The 21,527-nt window shown below is 32.6% G+C and overlaps 1 protein-coding gene across 1 annotated transcript; it reads right to left on the reverse strand.

The window, feature by feature from the left end:
• Window positions 1-1,495: 1,495 nt before the first annotated feature.
• Window positions 1,496-19,917, reverse strand: LOC117175167 (cytochrome P450 4C1-like). Its single transcript, XM_033364765.1, has 13 exons — window positions 19,845-19,917; window positions 17,526-17,694; window positions 15,558-15,664; window positions 15,373-15,463; window positions 15,062-15,247; window positions 10,074-10,143; window positions 8,489-8,615; window positions 8,365-8,419; window positions 5,369-5,478; window positions 4,897-4,965; window positions 4,409-4,586; window positions 4,141-4,320; window positions 1,496-1,769 (listed from the first exon to the last, which is right to left on the reverse strand). Exons 2-13 carry the CDS (start codon window positions 17,689-17,691, stop codon window positions 1,597-1,599), a joined length of 1,512 nt encoding a protein of 503 aa, XP_033220656.1. The 5' UTR covers window positions 17,692-17,694; window positions 19,845-19,917; the 3' UTR covers window positions 1,496-1,596.
• Window positions 19,918-21,527: the final 1,610 nt, after the last annotated feature.

Genomic DNA, 21,527 nt, shown 5'->3' on the forward strand with positions numbered 1-21,527 from the left:
ATGACATTTTTTAATTCAGAGAACGCTTAAAGTTTAAACTTTAATGTAAGAAGTTTGGAATTCAAGAGTTAAACTCTGAGTGATTTTCTTTAGATTTCAGTTTTTATTACTTTAAATGAAAAAATTTCTAGGTTCATGCATTCAAATTTTTTAATTTTGTTTACCGTGGAAAATTGCTGAGAATCTGGAAAAAATCGGGAAATGACCGGAAAGGCTCTTTTTTGGTTTTAAGTGGCCACCTTGTGAAATATCCGTAATTCATCTAATGGCATAACGTAAATAATGATGCAATTTGAAATAAAAAATAATATTTACAATTACACTTTTTTCAATGTAGATAAAAATGTATGTTAACAATGTTGTTTTTTACTATTGAACTTTTTTTTACTATCGCTTCTTATCAATTTTTTGAAAATGGTTCAATTTTAATAATGAATGTTTTTGTATTTTCGAGGTAAACGTTGTCAAGAATTCTACTGTTTACAAATTTTGAAAGTAAATTTTTCTATGGCTGAGATCGTAAAATGTTTGATTAAAAAAATAGTTTTTATTTTTTTAAAACTATTTTGAAAGGTTATTTACTTATTTTAAAAATAAGTAAATCAAGAAAAAACGAGAGATTTCTACAAAACAGTTGAATTTTCAACCAAATAGTTAAATGTTCTACCAAAAAGATGAATTTTTAACCAAGAAGACTAGTTTTTTTTTACCAAAAGCGACAAATTTTTAACAAATTAAATAAAATTTCAACCCAATAGTGGAATTTTTAACCAATCTCTTTAACTTAATCTTATTAACCTCCAGCCAAAAAGACAATTTTTCTACAGAACGGATGAGTCTTCAACAATAAAGTTAATTTTCCTGGAAACATTTGAATTCTCAACTAAATTGTAAAACTTTCAGTGAAAAAAATTAACTTTTAATAAAGAAACAAATTTTTATCAAAGTACCTAGTTTAATCTTCAATAAAAAAAAAGAATTTTAAAGAAAAATTTAATAGGTAAAATATAAACCAACAAATATATTGAAAAAATTAAAAACAGTTCAATTTAACCAAAAAAATTATTTTGTTTAAAAAATACGTAAATATTTAACGAAAAAAATTAATGTTAAACCGAGAAGATTAATTTGCTACAAAAAAGGCAAATTTTGTATTAACTACATAAATTTTGAACCAAATAGTTGAATTTTTAAGTAAAAAATATAGATTTGCTGCCGCAAAAATGGAATAGTTAAATTTCCAGAAGGAAAAATTAATTTTCTACAAAAAAGATCAATTTTCAATGAGAAATGTTTTTACTTGATATTTAAAAAAAAAAAAATAAAATTGTTAATGCAAAACACTTGCATTTTTAACCAAGCAGAGTAAATTCTGCCCAAAGAGTACAAACTTTCAACAAATAACATACATTTTCAACCAAATAGTTATTATAGTTATTTATTGATATGAAAATGTTTGTTCTTTGTATAATCATTGACTCAGAATAAATACGAATTTTTAAAAAGGAAAAATAGTATTTCGGAAAATATCTGTGTATAATACGTAATAATCATTAATTACATTTTATATAGACTACAAATGCTTCCGAAAGTAGATTATTTCACTCTCCTTTCAATTCTTATACTTATGGGTTCAACAGGGCAAAGCAGAACAGATTCTACTTTAATTTTGATGTCTTCGGTTGGTGTGATATTATCCTTTATTAAAACATATTTTCGAAGCAATGTGGCTATTAGAATCTTCATTGACATCATAGCATATGTGCGACCTAAAAAAAAAAGAATTAAATTAACTAATAATAGTAGAAACCAAACATGTGCGCTATTATTATCCCCCCCCCCCCACCTGCACGATTTTTGAATTAATAATAATACAACATTTTTTTATTTCATAATATGCACGAGCTAAGATAAAAGAAAATGACATTATTCTTAATAATTGAGAAAATCTTCACTTCAGAATTCATATATACATAATTATAATATTTTTATACAATACATAGCCAATTTCCGGCTAAAAATGATAATGTATATCCGGTTAAATTATTTTTTATTACACAATACAAATTTCAGATGATAATTATTAACATAACTCATAAAAGTACAAAGGATTGTAAATATTATTTTAAATCTAAAATTTTGTTTGTTTGAAATAACTGATTTCTGATAAAGAATGTTAAAATAACTCAAAATTGTTCCAATAATGTAGATCTTCTTTGAAATCTATATACCGATGTCCGGCGAAAAACGCGAGCATAACCAAAAAATTGTGATTTTAAAGGTTCTGATTTATAATACGAAGAATTATGATAATAAAAAATATAAAAAAAGATATTTTTTAGACATATATTCAATTCTCAAACAGAAAGTATGAATTGATCCAAAAAGGACCAATTTTCAACAGATAGTTGAATCCTCAACCAAAAAAGTTTAATTTTAAATCAGCTGTATTTTTAACCAAAAAATGATCAATTTTCCCCCAAAAAAAATAATTTTCTGCAAAATAATTTCCTTTTTAAAACTGAAAAATAAGTTTTCAACCAACTACCTGAATTTTCTATCAGGAAGATGATTGTTTTACCAAAGAAGACAAATTTTCAACTAAAAACATGAATTTTGAACATGATAAAATTGCTGTATTTTCAACCAAAAAAGATTTTTTAGTCAAGAAATAGAAAATTTTAGGCACATTATAATCAGAAGGGAAATTTAATTTATAATACAATATAAAAATGTTGAATAACTATTTACTGTGGAAATTTATTCGTGTATTTACTTTGAAATTATATAAATATAATTTTCCTAGATATTTCGAGAAAATGCAAAAAGATTTGTAAAGATTTCAGATGAATCGAAAAAGTATTTAGACAATTTCTAAAAAATTTTTTTACAGGATTTTACAAAATATTACGAAAAATTTGTGTCAATTTAAAAGATATAGTTTAAAAATATTTTTAATCTCTTCGAAACTTCTAAAATTCGTAAATATTTTTTAAACTGACTGAAACTATTCTTAAATTGTCCTAAAATCTTCTGGATTGGTTTTTTAAAAATAATTTTGGCACTCTTTTGTAATGTTTTAAATTCTTTACAAATATTTGTTAAAATTAAATTTATCAAAATAAATAATAACTAAGTATTCTTACAAATCTGAAGAAAAGATGGTTCTTTTCTTAAAATCTTGCAAAATTCTTAAAACCCTTCTGAAGAATTTTTTCAAAATCTTTAAATACCTACCTTTTTTATATTGTTGAACTCTTTTTATGTTTAAACTTATTTTTTTAACTTCGTAAAACTTTTAAATACCTTTTAACTTATTTGATTTTTTTCTACAATTTTTTAATCTTGCATAATTGCAAAATTTTGCTTTACAATCTTCTAGTTTCCTTTCCGAACATTAAGGTAATCATTTAAAACTTTTTAAAATCTTTATAAATATTTTTTCTGCATTAATTTTAAAAAAAGAATTAATACAAATTTTCCCTGGAATTTATGCAACAAATTTGTTATCTTTAAACTGTTTAAAATGTCGAAATATCATTACAATTTTTCAAAAATCTAAATTTTGTTCAAAATTTGTTTAAATATTAAAAAAATTTTAAATGCGATTATTTTAAAAAAGGTCGAAAACTGAAATATTCCTTGAAATAATTTAGTTAAAAAAAATCGTTACAAACCTTTTTTTCCGGTACCCATACTATTTCATTTTTCTCATCTCTTCAAAAGTTTGAAAAATGTTACAAATTATATTTGGAAATAACCTCCTTCAATATGGTCAAGATTTTATGAATAGAATCCTTTTCTCATTTTTTTAAAATTTGGTTAAAAAGTTGAGGAAAGGATTTTTGTCCTTATTATTAAAGAATCAATTAAAATTAAATTGTTCTCTTTTGGAATTAAATTTTTAGGATTGAAATTCTTCATTTGAAAATTGCGATTTACAAAATTTTTCAAAATTCAAAGGAACAAACTGAAAAACAGCCACTTAAAGTCAAATTCATGTAGCATAGAGCCATCAGATAGTCAACAACAATGAGTGGGAGATTTTGAATAATTTGTTCAACCTACTTTTTTTGAAAAAAAAAAACATAAATAAATAAAAATTTGTTGATAGATTATTATATTGTTATAATGTAATACCTATACAGTCTCTTGGGCCGAAACTAAAAGGCATATATGTATATGGAGTTTGTTTCGCAACTTCTTCAGGTGAAAATCTATTGGGGTCAAACTTTAATGGTTCTGGCCAATATTTTTTATTGCGGTGAATTGATAATATTGCAATCACTATTCCACAATCTTTTGGTAAAGTGTATCCACCTGAAAAAAAGAATATGAAACATATCTCTTTTTAAATATTGTAAAAAATTATTGTTATTCAATATAAATTTATTGAGAATTACTATACCTATAGAAAAATCTTCCTGCAACTTGCGACCAAGTATGGGTCCCATAGGGAAAAGTCTCATCGTTTCTTTAATTACTCTTTCCAGATATTCCAACTTTTTTAAGTCTTCAAATTTCACAGGATTTTCTTCCGGAGTCTTGGAACCATAAATTTGATAAATTTCATCGTAAGCTTTATCCTGAAATATTTTATCAGTCCTATAATAATTTTTATAGGTTAATTTTTATTTTGAGAAATAAATCCGAAATACATTTAAATTCGGATAGAACGCCCCCCTGATGTATGCCTTCCGAGAATTAACGTCGCGCCTCGAAGCGGCACTCTCGAGTTTGTTCCCCACTATCGGCAGCCCCAAAACCGGCACAGTCTCCGAGTTTCACGGTATTGTCCTAATTTTTAATGAGCGATATAAAATTTCCAATACTGGAAAATTTTGATCTAAAAATAGATTTTTTGTTTTGTTTTCATATATCTACTAATAGTCTCACCTGTATTTCGGGATGAGAAGCTAGCATAAGCATCGTGAACGAATTAACACGTGACACCGTAAAGTATCCCTGCAAATAAAAAATATATGAAATGTCAAGATTTTTTCTGATTATCGCGTACCCCATTTTGTTGTCCGTAAGTTTTGACCCCATCATATATTCCGTAATGTTGTTTTATGCCTTTTTTATGAATTTATTTAGGGACCATCCCAAAATTATACAACACAATTCGTGGTGGAGTCCTGCCACCGCGACGCTCTAAACTACTCTTGTTTCTTATGAATTACCAAAGCAGTCCAACTTTCAACCAAGTAGTCGAATTTTCAAGCAAGTAGTTGAATTTTCAACCAGAAAAGGTAAATCCACAACACAGAATATAATACAGCATAGAAAAATCGTGGGCCTACCCCTCCCCCCTCCGTAATTTATGCTCGGCCCCCGGAAGTGTAAGAATTCTAAAAAAAATATTTACCCCTTCTATAATAGTGTTCACTTGTTCACGAATTTCCTGTTCAGTAAATTTATTTTCACTATCCGCCATTTCTAAAATTAAATCCAAGAAAGGTTTCTTCTGTTTTTCCTCTGAAAATAACATGTTTGAAAACAAAATAAAAATTAATTTTCTCTAAAAGTAGTTATACATCCCTGCTTAAAATGCCGGATAGGATTCGATAGAATCCGGATAAGATCCTAATAGAAATCGGATAGAACTTTCGTATGGGTATATCCGGGCTCTATTTGGTTATTTATTCTCTATCTGGGAACTATTCGGTACTATCTGGGTTCTATATGGAAAACGTGATCAATAATGTATTTTGACAAAGTCAACATAGTTTTTCTATCCGGGTATATCAGGGACGTGACCGGGCCACGAATTCAGAAATGGATTTCATCTAAGTACAAGATAGTGTCTATCCGTGTCTACCTGGAACTAATCAGGTCCAAGAAATCAATTAATGTCAATCTACCTGGGTCTTTCTGAGACCTATCCGGGACATGGAACCAGAAATTGATTTCCTCTTAAATCTAAAAGGGCATCTATCCGGGTTCTATCTGGGACATGAAATCTGAAATTGCGATTTCCTCTAAAGCTCGAAGACGCGTTGATCCGGATTTATCTGGTATCTAATTGAGGCATTTGCACCGAATAATTAACCAATTACTATACACCATGCTTAACTGGGCTTTTCCGGGTCCTATCTGGGACATGGAACCAGAAATTGATTTTCTCCGAACTATAAAAGGGCGTCTATCCGGGCCTATTCGAGGTATCCCTGGCTGACCTAAGGAACTGAATGGAGCCTCTACGAAGTACCCGTAAAGACCCCATTGGGTCTCTATTCGATTCCTTTTTAAAAAACTTAAAAAAAAACAACAAAATCAACTTTTAAATTGTTGAAATTCGGATTCTACGTTAAAATCTGCATTAGAAACTCACGGAGTAATCGCAATACTTTTTCTTGCACTTTTAAAAACATTAAAAAATAAAATACCTGTCATTTACATGGGCTGAAGGCGACTTCAAATGCATCTTCTTTTAGTAGCAGTTAATAAGCGTTCCGTCGGTAAGTTTAAGAATTTTGTCTGGATGCTAGCGCCACGCAGTGGAAACCTCAGACAACAACACTGTGATGCAAGCAAGAGAGAATTTTATTTTTAATCTTCGCGCACAACATACTACTTGAGCTATCATGGATGCGCTTGAAGTCACCTTCAGTAGAAGTTAATGACATTTAAAAAATTTTTTAACGATGCAAAAGAAAGTATTGCGATTACTCCGTGAGTTTCTAATAGACAAATTAACGTAGAACCCGAATTTCAACAGTTTAAAAGTTTATCTTGCTGTTTTTTGAGTTTTTTTAAAAAGGAAGCGAATGGGGATCCAATGGGTCTTTACGGGTAATTTGTAGAGGCTCCTTCGGTCCACCGCATTTAGCCGGGCTTTTCCGGGTCCTATCTGGGACATGGAACCTGAAATTGCGATTTCTGCGTGTATAACTCAAACTCGAAGATAACGGTTGTGTGACTGTACGCCGACCAAAAATGCGTCTATGTAAATATTTAGTAAGAATATACTCAAACTCTATGCTCCAACTTTTGAAACTTTTCATGAAGAGTATTTACATGTATACATACTTTTATTATTAACTAATACGCTTTCAATTTACTTATGATGTAACCATACTTAATTGCATATTATTGATGTACTATTTTATAGCGGCGTAGACAGGCCACGCCACGGATGACAAATAAACTACTGTATTCAAATGCGCAGTGATTGAATCTGGCGCCAACCGGCACACGACCTGAACACAATTCGATCGTCAAATCGACTCGTGACATCGTCGTCTTTGCTTCGTTATTCGGAAGTAATAATTGTTCTCGTTTAATATTTTTTAAGTGATGTGAAGAAATAAAATTGTGAAAAAGAGACTGTTTCGGCTTTATAGACTTTATTTTGCTTCACGTGACGAACTTCATTTAATTTGATCTCTTGTAGTGCACGGTAGGTGCATTTCGTGCTTAAATAGAGGTTAAAAATAATGTCTTATGCGTTTTTAGAATATTCCCATTCGTGCACATATGCGGATAAATAACACGAAATCACCGAAATTGTGCATAAGGATAGGCTTAGCAAGAATAGCAGTTGTCACAAGGGTGTACGTTTTTATTATGAAGTTTTAATATAAAACTTGAATCAATGAAAGTGGCAATATTAATTTAATATGTATATATTTGTTTCTGATTACAGGTTTACAACGAAACCAGTAAATAGCGTAATCAAGAATATCCTTTGCATTATTTTTTGGTTGCTGGTTCCAAAAATCATTACTGTTTCCGTATAAAATGTTCGAAAATGTGAAATAACGCTTTATTATATTTAATAATTTAGTAAACGTTTGAAAATCAATGTTCTAAATTTAGATTCTAGTTTACTGAATAGATCCCTGCTACGAGCCGATAGGGCCAGGATATAAATTTTCTAGCGTCCCAAATAGGCCAGGATAGGTCAAAATTATGCACCGAAGAGATTCCGCCTAGGACCGTATGGAACCCAGATAAATCTATCCCAGCGTCCCGTATAATTTCCAGATAAGTCCGTATAGACTATAGAGGGAAATTTTGTACCGAATAGATCCCGGATTGGACCCGGGGACGTTTTTTCTAGCGTCCCATGATAGACCCGGTTAGAACGTACTTGTGTACCAAATAGATCCCGTCAAGGACCTGATAGGACCCGGATAAATCTTTCTTGATGTCCCGTTCCGCATAGGCCCGGATATCAAAATTATGTACCGTATACATCCCGACTAGAACCGAAAAAATATTTGCCATTGCCCCATATAAATCCCAAATATACCCGGATACAAACCCGATTACAAAACCCAGAAGTTTTCCGGATAGGTGCGGATAGAGTCTCGATTCTATCCGCGTTCTATCTGGCATTTTAAGCAGGGATGACTTTACCTTCAGGATTTCGAAATGATTCAGTTTTTAGATCAATTCTTCTCTTTTTAATGACCTATATAAAGAAAGCATTAATTTATTTTATTTAAGAATTAAAATAGAATAAATAGTATAATAATCTTACATTAGTTGTGAAACTATTCAAATATTTTACGGTGTTGTAGAAAACTTTGGAAGTGTTGGTCACATTGAAAATGATATCCGAGTGAATCCAAGGAGAAAACGAACGTTGGGTTACCACTTCCATTACTCTGCAATGAAAAAAGAAAATTAGTTAAAGTAGGCACCGCGCGCCTACCAAACAGGGTTTCGCAGCCTGCTGAGGACCGGTTCCACTAACCTCGGTTAAATCATTGGTTATCTGACAGTGGGTTAAATATGGTTAAAGTTAACGCCATAGTTAAGCTTCAGTTATCTTGTTGCGCATTCTACCACTTTTTTCGATGAAGTGATTAGCTAACTAATAATCGTTTCGAAATAACTCCTATTTTACTTTAAATCATTCGCGTGATTGGCTACCCGTCAGTCGAGTGGAAAGCAAAGCAATATGGCTGTGCGCGCCAAATCCAGGTAAGGCTCACACCATGCTCGTGTCCACACTAACCTAAAAAAGTAAATTTTGATTTGTGTTTTCTTCGTGTTATATTTTTGTTTTGTTTGTGTTGTAATTGTGTTATCTGTGATAAGATGGCAGAAAAAAAATAAGATCTCCGAATTTTCAAAAAAATTCACTCTATATTTCACAACGACACCGCACTTTTTAAGTTAAAGGACGATTAAGTCGCCCCAACCGACTAATCTTGACCAGTTAGATTTAACGATGAGTAACGAGAGTTAACCGGTCATGAAAAAGTGGTGGAACGCGTAACTAGCTTTGATGGAGGATTACATTTTTAAACGAGGTTGGTGGAACCGGCCCTAAGACGTGAATTAACTCGTTTAAGCCTCTCCTTCCCTTACTCTCCCTAAATTCCCCTATATTCCCTTCCCCCACATCATCCTACGTCCCATTCCCCACATTCTTCCTTCGACACATTTCCCACATTCTTCCTCGTCTACTTCCCCGTCTCCTCGATTCCCCAGAGAACACTCTCCTTTCCATTCTTCCCTTTCCTCGCCTTCATTTCCCCTACTTCCCCTCAGTCACACTCACATACACTCACTACTTCTACTTTCTGCCCATAAATTTCCTTTTTCTTCCCCTCATTACCCCTTACTGCCCCTAGTTATCATTCTGATAACTTCCCTTAGACATCACCCTTATTACTTCACCTACTTGCTCTTATTTCCTCTACTTCGCATAACCTCCTTACCCCTCATTTCTCCGCACCTCCTCTTTCCTCATGACCCATCACTTATCTTTCCCCATTTTCGTCTACTTCTTCTCCTTGAATTCCCTACTTGCCATCTCCTTATTTCTCATCTCTTCCTCTGTTTTGAGTCTTCTGACTTTTCCTCACTTCCCCTAATTTCCCTAGTCTCCCTCACCTCATTTTCCTTACTTCCCCTACTTAGCCTTCACTCATTTCACTAACTTCCCTTCTTGGGAAAAAATACAATGGGCGAAAGGATGGATAGACGCACGGATACTCGATCGAAACTATAAGGATTTCTGGCTCAGGCTACGAAACCCTAAAAAAATGGCAGTCAATGAAAATTACAAAAATATATTACAATAAAATTGTTCTCTATTTCATTTATACAAGTACCTTTCAGACGCTTCCAAAAATTGTTCAATCTCTTTGGTTTTTGTTTTTACAGACATTCCTAAAGAACTTTCTAAAAAAAACAGTTAAAATTTTTATTGTTGATGAATTATTCAATTTAAGTGAAACTCTGAGGTAGGGCCCTCTGATATATGTAGTTCTTTCGGAAATTGACGCCGCGCTTCGGGTCACTGTAACCTAACGACCTAAATGTCTAAATGCGTCATCAGTCATGACGTTGCAGTAGTTTACTTGCAATGGGAAGCATACGCTGCGAATAAGCTCGATTGTAAGCTCGCGTCGACCAGCAGTGGGGCTCCGATATCTGAAGCCGAAGGGGCTGATTCACTAATCAGATTATTTCATACGATTGAATAAGCCTGTCTTTGTCTGCGATAACGGCGCCATCTGACATGCGAATATATATCGCGAAGTAGTATCTCGAAGTTATAACAGCAATGTTCATAAAAAAGAGTAGTGACTTTTCATTAATTCAATTCAAAAAAAGACTACGGCTTCAAACTAATTATTTACTACAATATTTCTTGTTAATAGTTAATTGAAATTAAAATTTGCTTTGATATTGAATTGGTGTCCTTGTCGTTGGTTCTGGCTTACAGGTCCTACAACAAAAGCTAATATGGAATTTGAAAGTACTAATCTTCCTCTTTCAAACCTACTTGGATATATTAGGATATCTTTATTTTTCACCAAAATATTGTAATTTGAAATTTTTATTTTAGCGTTTTAACCCATTAACGCTAAGGTGTTCAGATTTATACAACGTATTCTCTATTGCTGACGGTACGATATTTTTACTTCAAAATATTATCTCAGGGGTTTTCGAGGGTACCCTTTTTATTGCCGGTGTCAATTTTTTTATAACCCCTAGAAGATCCATTATGGCGGTCACAATTTAGGACTTAAAAAAGAACAAAGCATCCCGCACAAAATACCAACAAAAAAGCGTGCAGTCGTTTAGAACCAAACTTCGCACATTGATAAAACAAAAGAAGACGGACTGCGCGGAATGCTACTGCGCACTCTGTGTGCATTCTAATGTTCACATTCGTTGTATGTGCGCGCCGTTCTACGCCACAGACAGTCTTCGATCCCTAGCTGGCTCACTGAGCTGGCGACGCTTTTATGACGTGTTATGCGTAGGTGATGAAATTCGTTTTTTGCTACAAATCTTTAGTGTTAGAAATCACGTTTGAGTGGCGGGATAACGGTTGGATGCGTAGGTAATAAAATTCTTTTTGTATTTGAAATCTGTCTAGCGGTTACATTTCGTGTCGATCGTGATTTTTGTATAAAGTGGGTACCAACCTCAATTTGTCATGCTTGTGGATTAAAATTTTCAAATTGTGAAGATGAAAGTACCAAGACGCAGACTGTTATTCAACCACTTGTTTGGCGTGAGTCCAACGATCATGATACTGATTGTTACTTTTGCTTATGCAAAACAGCAGGTTTGCTAACAAGTATTTGGAGAAGATTGTTTGCCCTGATGTAAAAAGTGTATTGTAATGATATCGAAGGACGCATTAATTTATATAAAATAAACTTAGATACGCCAGAGGATTGGCGTCTTTTCATAGATTCGTCTACAGAAATTCTGAAAGCAGTACTATTACATAATGGAAATAAGTACGCTGCAATTCCAGTAGGTCACTCAACTACACTGAAAGAATCTTATTATACTTTCCAATTACTCCTGATAAAAATAAAATACACTGCCCATAATTGGCTTATTTGTGGTGACTTCAAAATGATAAATCTTATAATAGGCTTACAATCAGGAAACATTAAATACCCTTGTTTTCTTTCCCTTTGGGACAGTCGTGAAAGGGATGGACCTTGGATAACGGAGAAATGGCCAGACAGATTAGAGTGGTCAGATAGGTCAGTATAATGTTGTTTATGAAAGTCTTGTTGACAGAAAGAAAGTATTATTGCCACCACTCCATATAAAACTAGGGTTAATGAAGCAATTGGTGAAAGCTCTAAACACCGAAGGAGAATGTTTCAATTATATCAGATCTACATTTCCGCATTTTAGTGATGTCAAAGTTAAGGAAGGTATTTTTGTTGGGCCTGATATAAGGAAACTTATCAAAGATGATGACTTTATCAACACCATGACATCTATTGAAAAGGATGCATGGTTAAGTTTCAAAGATGTTGTACAGAAATTTTTAGGGACCAATCGAGATCCAAAGTTTAGGACTATTGTATCTAGTATGTTAAAGAATCTTAAAAGATTAGGTTGTTTGATGAGTATGAAATTACATTTTCTCAAATCTCATTTGGATTATTTCCCGGAAAATGTTGGAGCATTCAGTGAAGAAATGGGCGAACGCTTTCATCAAGACATTCACCAGAAAGAGCAATATTATCAGGGTCCATGCAATGTAAGAATGATGGCCGACTATGGCTGGTCTTTGCAAAGAAATGATAATGACTCTACTAGTCATAAACGAAAGTCTCTTCAACGATCGTTTGACATGAAGCGCGAGCGTTTGCATAAGAAAACAAGCATTTAGTTTCACTTTCATTGGACATACAATCGTGAGTCTTGCCTTAACTGGGTGGACGATTTAAACTCTTGCCTTGACTGACTGGGCGATTCAAAGTCTTCCCTTGATTGGCTGGGTGATACAAAGTCTTGCCTTTATTGGCTGGGCAATTCAAAGTCTTTCCTTGATTGGCTGAGCAATCTAAAGTCTTTCCTTGATTGGCTGGGCAATCTAAAGTCTTGCCTTAATTGGCTGGAAAATTTTAAGTACTTTCTTGCGAAGCTTGACAATACCAAGTCTTGCCTTAACTGAATGGGCAATCGTAAGTCTTACCTTGACTGGCTGGACGATTTAAAGTCTTGCCTTGACTGACTGGGCGATTCAAAGTTTTGCATTGACTAGCTGGGCGATACAAAGCCTTGCCTTTATTGGCTGGGCAATTCAAAGTCTTTACTTGATTGGCTGGACGATTCAAAGTTGTGTCTTGAATGGCTGGACGATAAAAAGTCTTGCCTTTATTGGCTGGAAAATCCAAAGGCTTGCTATAATTGGCTGGGCAATCTAAAGTCTTACCTTAATTGGCTGGAAGATATTAAGTACTTTCTTGCTTAGCTGGACAATCCCAAGTCCAGCCTTAAGTGGCTGGAAAATATTGACTCTTGCCTTAGTAAGCTGGAAAATCCTAAGTAAATTTACAATATTAAATGAATCATAATAGTAAATTTTTTTTTAATGCCCTAACCGTTTTCCATATTCGTTCTTCTAGGAGTTATAACAAAAGACTGAGCCAATCGAAAAGGAACCCCCGAAAACCCCTCAGATAACATTTTCAAGGGACAATGGCATACCATCTTGTCGTTAATGGTTTAATACGCTAAATTGAACAATTTCACTTCAAGGTTAGCCCACTTGTAGTGTGGAATTCAATTATTTGACCAAATTTAAACGACTAAATTCGCTGCTACTACGGTTAGGTGGGTTAGCCTGCTTATGATTTGGTTGGGGGTGATTTCTGGGTTTAGATGGATTAGCAGGTAGGTGGGTTAACCCACTTGTGGCATGGAACTTCATTATTCCAAGAAAAATATGCGACTAAACTTATTGTTCCCAGAGTCAGCTGGGTTAGCATGCTTGTGGCTTGTTAGGGGTGGTTTTCTATCCCTAGGAAACGGCTTCCGTAGAAATGAAAAGACACGGGTTCCATATTTTTTATTGTTTTATCAATGTGCAAAGTTTGGTTCCAAACGACTGTACGCTTTTTTGTTGGTATTTTGTGCGGGATCCTTTGTTCTTTTTCGAAGCCCTAAATTGTGGCCGCCATATTGGATCTTCTAGGGGTTATAACAAAAAACTGACACCGGCAATAGAAAGGCACCTTCGAAAACCCCCTGAGATAATATTTTGAAGAAAAAATACTGTACCGTCAGCAATAGAGAATGCGTTGTATAAATCTAAACACCTCAGCGTTAATGGGTTAGAACGCTAAAATAAAAATATCAAATCACAATATTTTGGTGAAAAATAAAGACATCCTAATAAATCCAAGTAGGCTTGAAAGTGAAAGATTAGTACTTTCAAATTCCATATTAGCTTTGTGGTAGACATTTTTCTTGCACAGTTACATAATCTCAAAAACAGCTAAAAACGCGTTTTTTGCACTTTTATGTTAGGATAATTTGAAAACCTGACGTACAGGAGCAATTTTGAGTTCGGATTCGGATTCAGCGCATCAAAATCCTTCGAAAATATTTGGTCTGCTTTCTGGCTTTTAACTTTTGTCAAATTTTGTCGGCCTGTGTTATTGACGTTTCAAAACAAAAAGTAAGACCTGTCATTGGAATACAAGCGGATTGTCTCTATCTATTTCACATGGTAGAAAGAGATGTTCGAACGACTTCAGGCATCGGGACTCCTAATCTCTAGCTGTCAACTGTTGACGTGAGAATTGTGAAAACTGTGTTTTTCATGGACATTTGATTTATTTTTTATAAAAGTAAGTGATTTACTATAAAATAACTTTTTCGTATGTCTGTTTATAAAATTGTGTCGCATGCATTATGCGCTATACAAAAGTGGGTGCTTCCCTCTTAAAGTGTTGACGTGACTTGTTTTGATACAAAAAAAATGTACGTTTGGATGCTACTGTTTCCGAATGGTTTAATCGAGTCAGTGACAGAGTATCTGGGACGATTATTATTGAAGAGGAAGTTCTCCTTTTTAACGATATGCATAACGGCTCGCAAAGCTATATTTAGTTTACCCCTTTCCCCGTATTAGAAAAACGATTTTCAAAATATTTATCACCAGCCAGTAAAATCCATCTGTTTAAATCACTGTTTAAATCCGGAGTAGAACTATTCCAGGGTAGTTCCAGCCCACCGTCAGCTCCATAACCGGCACAGCCTCAGAGTTTCATTTTATTAAAATCTCTGATAATAATTAAACTGTAGTAAACTAATCAAAGTGTAATACCACAAATGTTACGGAAGGCATTGAAGGAAAGGTAAGGATACACTTCAAATTCTAGTGAATTAACTTTCCCTGTTAATTCATCTATTAATGATATGGAAGTTTTTTGAAAAATTGTAACAAACGACTGCATAATTTCAGGAACGAATGCTGGTTGAATCAATTTTCGATGAACACGCCAAACTTCCCCTGATTGAAGAAATAAAATTATTTGAATTTTTTCCTTCGTTTTCATTATGGGTTTTAAAAAAATGATCATATTTCTTAAAATAAATCCATAAATATTTACATATGTAACATTAATAGAAACTCACTTGGTGCTGAAACTAAACCATTCCCTAACCAAGGTTTAATAAAATCGAAAAATTCGATCTTCTCAGCAGCTTTAGGACTAAGAAAGACTGCCTAAAAATAGAAAAAATTGAGACTTTAAATAAATGGTGGAAACGATAATTTTTAAACAATGAGATTATTTAATTCTGATTAATATTTTGCTTACTTTTGTGTGTTCTGGATCGTGAATGAGGACCGCTACTTTAGAACCAATTATGAACCGGCATGGTGAGGCATAAGTATTACAAAGTTTAGAAATTTGTTGCAAAATATCTGTAAAAATTAGTTCCAAAAAAGTGAAATAAACTAAGACATTTTCAATATGAATCTTAAAACCTATTATTAGGGTTACTAAAATAAAAAAATCTCTTTGATTTGCACGGAAACCTCCATAAAACTCATATTTGGTAACAAAAATAATGTAATTTGGTCTAAGAATCTCAAAAATTTGTCAGAAGGTATAAAAATGAAAAAATATAAAAAAGTTAAAAAAAACTATCCCCAGCAAGAAAAATTATTTCGCTGAAAAAATATTTATTTTTGATCTCCCCATACATAATAATATGTATAACACACTCTTATGGATCACAAACTACCCCTTTATAAATTGTAGTGATAAATATCTTATTTAATGTAAAAAAACTTCATATATTCATGGACCCTGCGGATGGTAAGTAAACCCTAAAGATAGAATAATAAACCGCCGCCCCTAAATATGAAAAAATTTTATTTTCTCATGTGATATATCGTAATAATTTAATTTTCGCCTCAAAATTGTAACCTTTCGTAATATAAAGTAATCAAATTTAAAAGTACTTAAAAATTGGAAAACTTCCCTCCGAAATAAAAAATTTCCCCTTTTTTATAGACTAAAATATTTATTTTCGAGCTTCTTACAGCTTTCAATTATATAATACAAGCCTTTTGAGCATAGCAATTCTAATTATTATTTAGAAAAGTTTCATGTGACTAAATTGCCTGTAAAACACTATTCTTAATTAACAACTTCCTATAAAAGATATTTGAAGGGTTGCAGTACAGAACTAAATAATCAATATTTTTTTCAGAAAATGGGCTTTTTGCTTAAAGAATTATTAAATAGTCAAATTTCTTTCCGAAGTTTATTTTTAATATAGTAATACAACGATTTATAATTGGCAATTCATCAAAGTACCCAGCAAATTCCAACTTAAACCCTTAAATCTTCATTTTTTACTAAAAGCCACTTTCAGAAGGTTATGTCACTTAAGTTTTTGCCTTGCAATCAGAATCGTTAGGAGAAATGAGAAGAAAGAAAGTAGGGATAGTGAGGGAAACAACTGTTGTGAATGATTGGTAAGTCAGGCGAAATTCGGGGAATTAATGATAGGGAAGGTAAAGGAAATAAGTGGAGGAGACGTAAAAGGAAATGAGGGGAGATTAAGTAGGGGAAGTGAGAGTAGGTGAAATAGGGGCAATGACGAGAAATAAGTGGAGGGGAAGAAGGCGAAGTGAGGGAAAATGAGATGCGTAGTGGAATTAGGAGGTGTAAGGTAAGATAAGGGGATGAAAACGTGGGGAAGCGAGTGAGTAGAAGAAGATGGAGGAGGGAGAAATTGGTAGGTTAATGAGGGGTGGAGAAGTAAGTGTAAGTGACTGTAAGTGAGAGGAAGTAGAGGAAATTATTAAAAATGAGGGCACGTATTCAAGTGAAAGTGAGGGCTAAAGCTATATGAAAGGAAATAAGTAGGGCTATGGGAGTGTTAGTTGGGAAGCGAGAAGGAGAGGGGAAGGAGTGGAATATAGGGGGAGTAGGGGAAGTGAAGTATGGGAGACCATACTTTGACTAATTTTTCAATATTTTCTAATGCATATTAAAACGTATTTTATACGGAATTTGTTTTATCATATTAGAAATACATAATTAAATTTTTTAAGCAGGTATTTATTAATTAATAAGGGTGGTTTGCAATCCACTTTAAGTCTATATACCCTTTTTTAAAAGATTAACAATGTCACTGTTGTTTCTTTTTACTAAATCAGAGCTTTATGGGGTTTTACTCTTCAAGTTAAAGAAGGATTTTCATTTGAGCCACCCTTATATCATATATTTATGTTACTATTAATAAATCTGATATTTAAACTAAAAACCTACATGAAGTATTTCCCATAAAAAGATAAGCATTCCCAATTAGTGGGAATGCTATTGGTCCAGGGATGTGAGATATTTTTTGACATAATTCTTTATTTCCAAGAAAGTGGTAAATAACAAAAAGCAGTGATAATAAACTCACTACAATATATGCCAGTATTGTCAACATTTTCTGAAAGGAAAATGTTTATATTTTCAATGCAAATTATTAACCAATATTTAGGATGCGTATTGAAACTTCGTATTAAAAAAAAACTACCAAAATTAATCTTCAAACCGGCCTAATATTAGGAGGACGTGCCGCAAAGGCCCGGAAAGCCCAATAAGATTAACATGGGAAAGTTTTCGTTTCCGGCAAAACGATCCCACCCCCCTCTCAATTCCAAGCCCCAATAATGCCTCAAAAAACTGAAATTGACAATTTTGCGCAAAGCTGAATAGGACTAAATCAGATAATTTGACATACAATTAATTGCTCTAAGTTGATTAATTATTACCTTACTTTAATTGTTAAGTAGACCATTAGTGACAATTTTTAGAAAAAGCTGAAACTTTCTAGCATTATTCTGAAATAATATTATTAGAAATAACAATAAAATGTTGAAATTGTTGTTTTAAAAATGTATGTAGATATCTAATTTTCAGTAGAAAGTAGTATTTTATGCATTAGTAACAACTAGTAGTAAAAAAATCTGCCCGCTGTGCTTGCACATTCTCATAGCGCGCTGAGCGCGCTGCTCGCAAGTTTGAACGCGCATAGGACGTGCGACTGTTGGTTCTCGCGCTTTGCGCTGGATAATATTTTTATCTCACGCTCGGTCTTTGTATTTATCCCATATTTGTGAAAATACCTTTTACAATAAAAGGTAAAATCATCCACAACTGTAATTTGGTGAATGTGAATTCTCTTTTGTTAAAGTTCCTACGGTTTTAACGGGACATTCTCATCACGTATCTCGTGTTTCGAACTCAACTTTGTCCAAAATGCGAGCTTTTCGGCATTATGACACAAAATATTATGTTAAATGTATATTATATTTATTTTTGTACTTTAGTCTGGTACTGCTTATTCATATGTTGCAAAAAAATGTACAAATTTTATTTTTCAGGATTACTATAATATTTTCTCCTTTGTATGCACACATTTTTATTTTCAGCTACCCTGAAAAAATGTGTCATTTTCATCAATTTTTATTATTAAAGTTCATAATATGTATTGGTATTGAAACATAGATATTTTCATTGTTTTTTTTTTTATAATTGAAAACGACGAATTCTATAAGAAAATTGTTATCAAACATCTTATTGCAACTCATGTCGTTTTTCACAAATTTAATTTACTTGCAATGTTATTTTTTGCAATTTAAATCAAAAATATGCATACTAGCGTAAAGTGGTTCAAAGAAAATTTGTAAATATAACTTAGGAGACAAATTTCGTTAAATAAAAATTGATTGTAGCTTGTGTTGTTTTTCAAAAAAGTTATTTTTTTTTGTCTTTAATATATTTTTATAACCAGAATTTATAACAAAACTTGTAGATCTTCTTTGGTTGTATAACTTTTGTCTCATCACTTTTTTTTCTCTTGTCGTTTTTCCAAAAATTTTATTTTTTATTGTTAACTTGATTTTTAACGTTTGAAAGAAAGTCTATTCATCCTATCTAAAAATTATTAATGAAAAATGTTAAGATCCTTTTTTAATGAACACTTTGGTCTATTAATTTTTTTACGTAACTTCTGTAGTTTTTCAAAAAAGTTTATTTTTTTATTTTTAATATTATTTTTTACGCTTGAAAAAAATGCGTCCTATCTAAAAATGTATTGATCACATTTTTTTAAGCCTGTATCGTTTGTCAACAATTTTTTTTTTAATTTTTAATTTATTTTACGAATAAAACAAAATCTACGTATTCTATCAAAAATTTTGAAAATGCTTTAACTTTTTTAATTTTCATACAAAATAGATGACTGACAAACTTCTTTTCGCATCATCACAAAGTGTGTCAAAGGGCAATCCAATCGAAAACTTCCTTCAAATGTTACCGTGTTTTAAGATGACAACGGCGACACCGACAGACAGACACGGACGTAAAAACCATTTTTTCTGAGAATGTAAAAATAGAAAAAAAACATAATTAACGCCAAAAACTCACAAAGCCCAATCTTTTACTCCTGGTTTTTTTTGGGAACCCTATAAAACAAACCTCTGGAGGTGATATTAAAGAATAATTTTTTAATTTGTATGATTTGATTTGAAATAATGTTGAAATAAAAATAATTATAATTTAAAAATTAGCTTCACACTTTAAAATCGTACGAACTTTCAGAAGATATTTTCTCTTACTTAATAAAATCAAATGAGTAGAATTCGTTAAATGCAAGTAAAATGTGAAAAATCACTTAGGAAAATTGACGCGGAACTGAATTCGATAATTCAATTTCGTTCTATTTTATATTGCGCCTGTTGTTGACAGTTTATGAATAAATAATACCATCATGCATACCATATATCTAAACATACTTAATTAAAATCTAGGTCAAATATTCATATTGTTAGTGTGATTATTCAAGGTTTAGTAGTGAATCAGATATAAAAAATTTTAAAACTTAAAAAACTGCCTACATAGGCAAAAGTACTGAAAATTTATAAGAAAGTGCTATAAGAGATGCTAATATTTTTCCTTAGATTTCCGTCGTTACAGAGAAGCAAAACATGCATTTGCAAGTTAAATTAAGTTCTGGCCTGTGTAGAAAATGATCGTGGCAGACTTGCGTCCAGTTTGGGCATTATCTTGACCATCTAATCTTGTTGGTCTTTTCGGAACCTAATCGGGTGCTGGCTAGCCCATCATGAACAAAAAAGTTTTCAAGTATTTAATTCAAAAATCTTTTTTTATATATTTTCAAAAATATTTAGGGTGTTTAAAAGTATAAAATATTCACAAAACCGACTGACAGTTGCTCTTCCAGACTATAGCCTTCGACGATGCTAGTCTTCCAATGTGCAATTATCCAACTTTTAGTATTTTGAATTTAAAAGAATTTAAATATAAGTATGATTTTGTTTTTTCAATTTAAAGCTTACCCTTGAACCATACAGATATTTTGCCGTAGCCCCGATTATGCCTGGACATGGCAGCGCTAAACACGACATACAACGCACACCCCGATCGGGGGAGGATTTGTTTGCCAGATTGCTAATAATGGCTTAAAGTGTACGCACAAGAAAATACATGTGCAGTATGCTGGAAACGGCTCACGCACGAGCCGTCCCACAGTGGGGTATTTTGGATTTGTTTGTGCAAAAAATCGACGACTCGTCAGTTTTCAACCGAATTGAATTTTTTTTAAATACTCGTGTATAAATTTACTGTCGGAGAGATACGCCACTATTACGGTTTGAATCGTCCGTACGTCAAAAAAACGTCGACCAACGTCGGCAGTCGTCGGCCGATTTTTAGGCTATTCAGATGTGAGGAATATTTGGCAATTCGTACAAACAATGCTTCATGCTCATTGTTATTTATGTTTTCAACCATTACAAGTGCAAACCTTTCTATTCTCATTCTATTTTTGCACTAAAAGTTTTAAATAATAGTTAATAAACGTTCATAACGTTAATACTTTAATTTTCAAATTATGCTACCGAGAAACGTTTATTCTGAAGAGATCAACGAAAGAGTATTTTATAGAATTTTAAAACTTTTTTTCTTGCAGTTTTTATGTTCGTTGATTAAAATTCTATAAAATACTCTTTCGTTGATCTCAATGAGCATGAAGCATTGTTTGTACGAATTACCAAATATTCCACACATCTGAATAGCCTAAAAATCGGACGACGACTGCCGACGTTGGTCGACGTTTTTTTGACGTACTGACGATTCAAACCGTAATAGTGGCGTATCTCTCCGACGGTAAATTTATTCACGAGTATTTAAAAAAATTCAATTCGGTTGAAAATTGACGAGTCGTCGATTTTTTGCACGAACAAATTCAAAATACCC

This window comes from Belonocnema kinseyi, chromosome 6 (genome assembly GCF_010883055.1).
Source record: "Belonocnema kinseyi isolate 2016_QV_RU_SX_M_011 chromosome 6, B_treatae_v1, whole genome shotgun sequence".
Classification (NCBI taxonomy): domain Eukaryota; kingdom Metazoa; phylum Arthropoda; class Insecta; order Hymenoptera; family Cynipidae; genus Belonocnema; species Belonocnema kinseyi.

What these genes read in the sequence shown, in the direction of transcription:
- LOC117175167 (XM_033364765.1), bottom strand. Translation starts at nt 17,691, where the DNA reads ATGTTGACAATACTGGCATATATTGTAGTGAGTTTATTATCACTGCTT. An exon ending in TGGTTTAGTTTCAGCACCAA is followed by an intron (nt 15,248 to 15,372) that starts GTGAGTTTCTAT and finishes TTCTTCAATCAG; the next exon opens with GGGAAGTTTGGCGTGTTCAT. An exon ending in TGAATAGTTTCACAACTAAT is followed by an intron (nt 8,420 to 8,488) that starts GTAAGATTATTA and finishes TTCTTTATATAG; the next exon opens with GTCATTAAAAAGAGAAGAAT.